At 52.9% G+C, this 8,668-nt stretch overlaps 1 protein-coding gene across 1 annotated transcript in view; it reads right to left on the minus strand.

Moving 5' to 3' along the window:
* The window catches only part of SIGLEC15 (sialic acid binding Ig like lectin 15), a 14,669-nt gene extending 6,417 nt beyond the window's left edge, over positions 1 to 8,252 (minus strand). The window contains exon 1 of the mRNA XM_007465626.1: positions 8,201 to 8,252. Within this exon, the coding sequence (XP_007465688.1) occupies positions 8,201 to 8,252 (52 nt within the window). The remainder of the gene's footprint in view (positions 1 to 8,200) is intronic.
* Positions 8,253 to 8,668: the final 416 nt, after the last annotated feature.

The following is an 8,668-nucleotide window of genomic DNA, read 5'->3' on the forward strand; positions in this document are numbered from 1 at the left end:
CTTTCCCTAGTAAGAGCTCGTTTGTTCAGTTGTTAATAATCAAAGGGCCTAGTTCCAAATTTGAGAAACCCTTCCTGAAGGTTTTTCTAGTTCAGTCAGTACTTTTAGCTGCAGAAAGCATCTCCCAGTCTTGAGGCTCAGCCCCTGCCTCAGTTTTCCTGCGTTCCCACCCTCTGTGACCTCAGCCTCCTCTGACCTCCTGCATTTTGCAGGCATCACAGAGCCAGGCACTGACTCCCCAGGGATTGTTTACTGTTGTGCATTCATCAATTGGCCATCATTGATCGGACACATTCCCCACTGGAAGCCAGGCACTGGGATTAGAGCCAGGGCTACAAAGAGCAAGAAAATAATTTATCAGCCTGTTGGAGCTCACAGCTCAGAAAGGGTGACGGATCTGGGAACCTGTACACTAAAGCCTGCCAGGTGCTCTAATGAGGGACATGAACAATGTTCCCTCTGTCTGAACATGGTTCCCGGCCCCTTTCACTCACAGCTCCCTCCTAGTCGTCCCCGGGCCTCTGCTGAGTCATCCTACAGCGGGAGGCCTTCACTGAGCCCTAAGCTTGGGTCTGGCACCCCTTCCTCATGCCCCAGGGCTGGCAGAAGTGCTTCCTCTGTATGGGCATTGCCTGTTCAACTCGACCAGGCACCCATAAACTCCGGGAGGGCAGGGAACATGTGTGAGGGGGTCATATTTGTGCAGCTGTTGCCCAGCATGTGCCTGCCACATAGTAGTTGACGTTGAATTGAATTGCTGAGAGAGAGCAGAAGGGAGGGTGTCCGGGCTGGCAGGAAGGGTGGGTGGGCAGGGGTTGATTGAAAGCCCCATGAGAGAGGAGCTGCCGCCTCAGCAGAGCCTTGAGAAAGGAGTGGGATTTGCTAAGCCCTGAAGTAGGCTAAAGGCATTCTAGGCAAAGGGTAAAATGGAAGTATGGACATCAGCATAGAGGTTGCAGGGCGTGAGAGGATAAGGGTGTCGGAGTACATGGTGCTTTGGGGGCTCGTTGGGAGACATTGCTAATCTTATTCCGTAAGCGAAACAATCCATGGGGTGCTGTCATTAGCCCCCCTTTCGGAAAGGGGATCTGAGGCTCAGAGAGCCTGAGGGACTTGGCAACGTCATTTGGCCAACCAGGCAGAGCCAAGGCTTCCCCTCAGAGTGTAACTGAGCAGAACCCTATGAGGTCTTCCCGGAACAGATCCCCACCCATGTCCTCCGCCTGCCTTTCGTCTGTAGAAAAACTGTAGTCAAAGAATCAATTTAATCAGAAAAGTGAGAAAATGCAGAAAGAAAGGAAAACAGTCAAGCAACACAAAATAATTATACTTTAGCCAGGAAACAAAGTCAAGGACCTCTAGTTCTTCCTCAAAGACCGTAGATAATATTCTGAGCCAAGTCCTTTGAGCTGTTTTGCAGATACTGAAACTGCCACCAGGTGGGAGAAGTTAACTGTATGCTGCCCACAAGCACGGAGACCCCAGACCAGCTGGAAGGTTGGTGATGCTGACTCCTGATGACCTCACCACCAACCAATCAGAAGAGTGTCCATGAGCTGATCACATCCTGCTCCTTGAACACTGTAAGACTCCTCAGTACCCCCTCCAGGGCGGGACACACAGTTTTGAGGGCACTAGCCCGCTGTGGCCCCCTCTGCCTGGCAAAGCAATAAAGCTATTTCTTTCTACTTCACCCCAAACTCTGTCTCCTAGAGCAGAGCCCCCCCAGGGAGGTTTAATCCGGCACCAGTGAACAGAGGCTGAATTTCGACAATAGGTTGGGTCACGTTCTGACCTTGTCCCTGGACTCTGCTGCTCCTGGATGACAGCCTAGATTGGGAGCATCTGATGTGTGGTACAAATGACAGGTCAGGGCCCTTCCCTCCCTGGCTGGGTTCTGCTCTGGGAGGAGAGAGGGCACACAGAGGCCCTTTCACCAAGTTTGACAGTCTTGGCTCCCATTAGGGGGAGATTTGTGTTTCCTGTTTGTCTGCTGCATGGTGTTCTAAGAGGCGGGCACCTGGACTTACTTTTACACAGAGACCTTTGGTTGAGTTCATCCAGGGGACTTGAGGTGAAGGTGGGAAGTCCCAATAGGAATTACCCAGGGAGCAAATGCATTTGCTTTGGCAGGAATCCAAGCTCCCCAGCCTCCTGGGACATTTACTATTCCCTCTGGTAGCTCCTGCATGTCTCTTAGGACAGGGCAGGGACAGCCCCCCGAACTGGAACCACAGTTCCTTTTGATAGGGTCTCTACTCTTCCTGCTTCATGTCTATCAACCTCCGGGGGTCAACAGGAGGCCCACATTCTTCCCCTTGTCCGAAATTCCTCCTCTCAATGGTGGGCCACTGGGCACGGTGAAGAGCATTCCAACTTTGGTACGGCTGGACATGGGTGACATTCTCACTTGTATCAAGCACCCAGTCTGTGCCTGGCACTGTTCTAGGCTCATCCACTTACAGGGAGATCTTTGGGCAAGTTGCTTAATGTCCCAGGTCTCAGGCTCCTCTGCTGCAAACTGGGGTACATAGTACTTTCCTCATAGGATTGAGGATTGAGGATGGAATGAAGTCACACGTGAAGGTCACCCGGACAGTGCTGACACTCAGCAAATGCTCAGTGATGTTAGTTCCCTCCTTCATTGGCCGCGCAAAGAGAGTGGGACCAGGAGGGAGCATGGGGGTGGTGCTAACCAGTGGTGGGGAAGGAGAAGGGCTCTGGACAGACAACTCAAGGTGATACGGGGTGGGGGTTGGGGGTCAGGACATTGATGCCAGAAACTGCACCATCTGTGGCTCAACTTGGCACCTTAGACCACACGTCACGCAATAGCGCAGGCCTTGCCCTTAACTCACCTGAAAGCTAGTCATTGATTCATGTACTTATTCACTCAGTAGATGTTTATTGAGGGTCTGTCTTGTGCTCGATACTGTGCTGAGTGTTGGGGATACAGCTATGGTGACAATCAGTGGCTGCCTCAGTGTGTTTACAGCCTGTCCATTGCCCAGCCATTGTTTGTTTTTCATTTATACATGATTCTAACGAGTTTAAGTAGCTTCCCAGGTTTGGAAAATACAGGTTGAAAAGCTAGAAAGTGTCTTCTGTTTGTAGTCCATTGAAAGCAGCAAGGGGTGATATAATCAGCATTCAGTCAGGGAGGCAGTTTCAGTAAAAATAATGTGACGATCAGGACAGAAATGATAAAAGTACAGCACAAAAGGGACCCTTTAGAGGAGGGGTAAGTGCAGAGGGCCTTGAGGCATCATGACACGGCAGCAGGCTAGTGAAACATTGCTCACAAGGATGACCTGAGTCACCTTGGAAAGGTTCATTGCCATGAGAGGCGTGCCCCTCGCATGGGGTCTCAGGCATCTGTCTGGGGTTGTAGCCCTGGCTAGACTGGCCCTGACTTTGTGACCATAGGTGAGTCCCCATAGCTCTCTGGCCTCAGTGGGCTCATCTTTCAAATGATGTCTCTAGATGCTTACTAAGGAGAATTTAAAATTTTAAATCTAAAAGTCTGTGTCCAAAAATGATATTTGGATAAAAATGACAAGGAAGCCTGGCAAGCATTTGAGAAATATGTCAATATAAAATTAACTTAAAGGCTTTTAGGTACTTAAAGTAAGCCACTGGCTGTTGAGAAAACTCATCTACTCGGAAAGAGGCATCCACTCTTGATGGTCCTGTGCAGCCATTTACTAAACTCTCCACATTGCTCTGTCATGTCCCCCTGTGGTGATGATGCACATTGAGGGAGGGCTGGGGCTGTAGCACTGGGTACCAGCTTCCACGTATTCATAATCACGAGTCAACTGAGGGGTAGTTAACTCACCCGGGACCTATTATCCCAAAGCCCTGTGCCAGTGGTGTCAGGGTGGGACGAGAACTCGGCAGTAAAAACATCTGCAGAACCTGGATGGGCAGAAGTGGCGTCTGGATGGATCAGAAATGGAGGCCTTGGTTTTGCCTGCAGCTGAACCAGATTCCCACCAGTTCCTTGGTGAGGAAGGAGGCAGGGATGTGCACGGGAGCCTCTCTGTAGCTCATGTGCAGTGCGTTCTGTGTGATGGCATTTATGTTAACTAGCGAGAAAACTGTTTATGATTTTGTATCTGAGCATGCAGCAGTCGCTGTCCACAGACCACAGATAGGAAAGCAAACCAGTGGTGGCGGCTGTGATGGGATCATGGCCAATGGGGGTGTCTTCAGAGAGTGGCGCTTTAACAAGAATTAGGTCCGCTGGGGTGGGAGTTTTGTGACAGGTTTCTGGGGGAAGGAAGCACGGACATTGAGGGGGAGAAGGGTGATGCCAGGCAGGCGCTCACCATGGACAGACGATGCCTCGTGGAGGGCTGGACTTGTGGCCCTCAGAGGTGGAGCCCCTCAGAGATGTGCTCCCCACCCCTAGGAGGGCTGACATTATCAGCTGACGGGCAGCCAGTCTGATGAGCCCAGCTGTCTGTGAGGGGCTACCCTCCTTGGGGACAGCTGGACATGTTAGTAGGGGTGTTCTCAGCGAATGACTTCTGGGGTGGCTTCTTGGGCATCGCAGTGCCTGAAGGGTCAGGAGAGGGTGTTTTGGGGCAAAGACAGATGTTCATCTTGGCCACCAGACCTCCCCAGTTAGGTATTGAGCTGGGCAGTTGCCTTTCATCTGATTCCCTCCCGTACCTCAGTTTGCTCTCAGTAATTCTTCCTTCTGGGCCTGCATATAGTCCAGGCAGGTTATCAGGGGGAGAAAAAGTGAGAATGGGGCAGAGACCAGAGGGGAGAGGAGGAAGCGGAACCAGGAATTCCATCCATCGGTGGGAAGCAGACCCCACAGGCTCCAGGGAGCTGGGAGACGCAAGTCAGTGAAAGGCCTGACTGTTCCCTTTCTGCCCTCGGGTTGTCCTGTTTCCCCTTTAACCCTTGCCTCTCTGGCCACTTGGTTGTGGAGCTGGCCCCTCTCGCCTGGGCTGACAGAGATGCAGAGCCGCAGGTGGAGCCTGCCCCGGGGCAGTGTCCGCGCAGTGCGCTGCTCTTGGGAGTTCTGATTCCACCTGTCCCTGCCTTGCTCTAGCTCCCTGCACCCCTCCTCCTCCCGGGTAGGACTCCTGGGTCCCAGCTGCTGGCCTCAGGAGCCAGCAGGGGCAGAAGTGTCCCGGCTCATTCAGCCTCCATTTCCTTCTGGGTCCATGGCAGCAGTCCCTGACCTTTCCTCGCGTCCCAGATAAGTGCCCCATGTCCTTGGGTGACTGCTGTGAATTGCCTTGCCTTCTCAGTTTGTTTTTTTGCAGTGGTTCAGAGCTAGCCAAGTAAGTTCCTCTGAGCCCCAAGCTTTGCCCCAGGCTCAGCACGCACTGCACGTAGGTGTAGGCGATGGCAAGGGCTGGGCTGGCACTCAGGAGATTCCAGTTCACATCCAGCCTGTGACACCCAGAAGTGCCCTGACCTCGTCGAGCCTCCCTGAAACAGGGAAAAGGGCCCCCACTTTGCAGGGTTGTGGTGAAGAGTAAATGAGCTGGCCATTAAAAGCCTGGCACGACCGTCCTTAAGGATGACAGCTGCTGTGATTGCTGCGCCAGCTCATCAGAGATGTGGGGACCAGTGGAGGTCTTGTCCAAGGTCACTAAGTGGCCAGAGTTCCCAGACTACTGCTCTTCCCACCACCCCTCATCTCCCGCTTTCTAAAAGCAGATCTGGGGGGAGACAGAAAGGAAGGACAAAAGAGAGTGTGAGAGCCCCTGGGAGATGAGGGGCTGCCCCAGGGTGCTGGGCAGGGGGGATGCCTGTCTGGGGGAGAAGACACGGAAAGTGGAAGGGGGCGTTTCCTGGATGAATTCCTCCACTTCACTTTTGCCAAAGGCCAGCCCTGGGCCCTGTGCTCAGAGGTGTGACAGGGATGGGACCGTGACCTGTGGCCACCTTGCTCTCAGGCCGCTTGGGCTCCGGTCGCTTCCAGGCCTGCTGCCACATGGAGAGGCTGCAGAGGGATTTCAGGAAGAAGAACGCTGCTCACCCTAGTTTAAGAGCTCTTGGTCCCAGCAGTGAAGCAGCTGCCAGCCACGAGAAGAGGGGTCCCCTCACTGACCCAGCTGCATAGCTCCCACGTGTGCCCTCCCTCCCTGGGGAGTTGTGACATGCAGCTGGAGCATTTGTGTGGTCTGGGTTTTGTACTTGAACATGTGACTGCTCATGCTTCCCATAAGTTTTCTTTTGTCTTTCACTGATTCATAGCTGCTGACTCTTAGCAGGAGAAAAAAACCAAGCCAAAACAAAAAACCCCCAAACCTAGTGTTCCTTGAAGTTATGTGACTTGAGCAACGTTTCACTACCATTTACTGCACAATTGCTGAGCGCCAGGACTGTGCTGGGGGCCTTCCACCCATGATCTAATTCTCCTTCAAGCACCCACGAGGTGATGGGGACCCCCATTTACCGAGGCTCAGAGAAGTTAGGTAACCTGCTCAGGGCCACACAGTTAGGAAATAGCAGAGCCAGGATTCACAGCCTTGTCTGACCTGTTCTCCTGTCTGCCCCAGGTGTGGGCAGGGTCACCTCTTCCAGCCCCACCCTCTACTTGGGACCCAACCCGAAATCATCCAGAAAGATGGCTGAGTTAAGTCAACTTGGGAAAAGGAAGCCCCTCCCCTATCAGTCCCCACCACAGGGCTCTGTGGGTGGGACAGTGGGCAGTATGGGATCAGGAGGTGGTGGCGTGGTCCCGTCTTGAGCCACATACCCCCAAGTTCAAATCCCAGCTTCACCCTGCACCGCCCACTGAACCTCTTTGTTCCTCAGTTTTCTCATCTGTGAGAAGGGAATATAATAGTTCCTTTCTCATAGGATTATGATGCTTATGTGAATTACTAATTAAAGTGTCCAGCACTGAATAAGAGCTATGTAGGCACTTGCTGTTAGTATTCAATCCAGCCCTGAACAGAACTCTACTCTGTGTTGAATGCTAGAGAGGAAGGATCAAAGGCCTGAGGAGTGGGAGTTTATAATCCAGCGGTGGAGATAGGACCCCACCCAAGGAAGATTGACTAACAGCTTGGAACACCATGATGTCAGTGCTGTCACCATGTGGCACGTGATGGCCAATGGCTGTGCACATGGAGACCTGGATGCCAAGTCCAGGAACACAGTCATGAGGATATCTCAGGCTGAGCGGGGTCGAGGAGAGGGTTGGGGCCTGGACAGAGGGGCTCATGAGGGTTGCCTTTGTCATTATCCCAGTGGCCCTCAACTGCATTGTGCATCAGAATCACCCAAGATGGTTGAACATGCAGATTCCTGGGCCCTGCTCCTGACATATTCTGATTCTGCAGATCTGGGGTGGAGCTGAAGAACCTGCTTTTTTTTTTTTATCTTGATGTGGACCATTTTTAAAGTCTTTATTGAATTTGTTACAATACTGCTTCTGTTTTAATTTTGGGTTTTTGGCTGCAAGGCATGTGGGGTCTTAGCTCCCCGACCAGGGATCGAACCCACACTCCCTGCATTGGAAGGCAAAGTCTTAACCACTGGACCGCCAGGGAAGTCCCAGAACGGTTAACAAATGCACGCCACTCCAGGGATTCTGATGCAGATGGTCCATGACCACCTTTTGAGAAATACTGTTCCCAGGAACACCGACTCCTTGAGCTAAGTGACCTTAAGTGAAGTGACATTGATACTTAAGCCTGCAGCAAAGGGTTCCCACTCACTTCTTGGGGTTCCTGCTGGGTGGTCAGGGTGCCCTCGATCACTTGCCCTACTCCCCAAGTGAAGTCACCCCACCCTTACCCCAAACAGCCATGTGCTCTCCCCTCTTTCCCGGGGCTGTGCCCGTTAAGAAGCAAAGCACTTGGATGACAACACCACCCCCAGTCTGTCAGAGCTTGCTCTGTCCTCCCCAGAGCTGGCCTGTTATGCCCCTGGATCCTCACAGCAAAGGCCTGGGCGGGAGGCCTTTCTACAGGTAGAGACACTGAGGCCCAGAGGAGTCCAGGCACTGCCTCAAGTCACCAGGAACCCAAGGCAAAGCCTGGACTTGAACTTCTGGCTTCTGTCACCACAGCCTCCCAAAGTGCAGCTCTCCCTTCCCCATAGGCCTGGAGGCCCTGGCAACCCAGCTGCCCTGAGCGCAGGGAGAGAAGACTGTACCTAAAATTTTGTGAGAATCTATTCTGTTCTGAAAATGCACCAGAGAGCAGAGTGGGAGACTCACCCATCAGGATGACGCACATCAAGGAGGCCAGGAGTTGGAAGGAACCTTCCATGCTGTGAGGTATGGAGCCCCCAGGCAGCCCCACACTCAGCCAGGCCACTGGAGAGACCCCTGCTTGGTGTGGGTGTGGAGGAAGGAAGGTGAGAGGGGGTGGGTGGTGTGCCCAGGTCTGTACCCCTGCTGGTCTCTGCGGATAATGGAGGAACTGGGGAGAGGCAGCCAGGCGGCTCTAAGTATGATTAGATGAGACCCGTGGGGTTTAGTCATGTGGAAAACCAAGAGAGGAACCACTTGGATGATTCTCCAGGACGGGAAACAGAGAAGTGGACAGGGAAGATGCAGGACCCTTTCCTGTGGCCGCTGTCCCTTTGAAAAATCTGCTGTTCTTTTGCTTCCTTCACTCCCTCTCTCCCTCCTCCCCTCTCCCTCCCTCCTTCTATCTTTCCTTCCCTCTCTCTTTCCATTCCC

This window comes from Lipotes vexillifer, unplaced genomic scaffold, assembly GCF_000442215.2.
Source record: "Lipotes vexillifer unplaced genomic scaffold, Lipotes_vexillifer_v1.1 scaffold36, whole genome shotgun sequence".
NCBI classification, from domain to species: domain Eukaryota; kingdom Metazoa; phylum Chordata; class Mammalia; order Artiodactyla; family Lipotidae; genus Lipotes; species Lipotes vexillifer.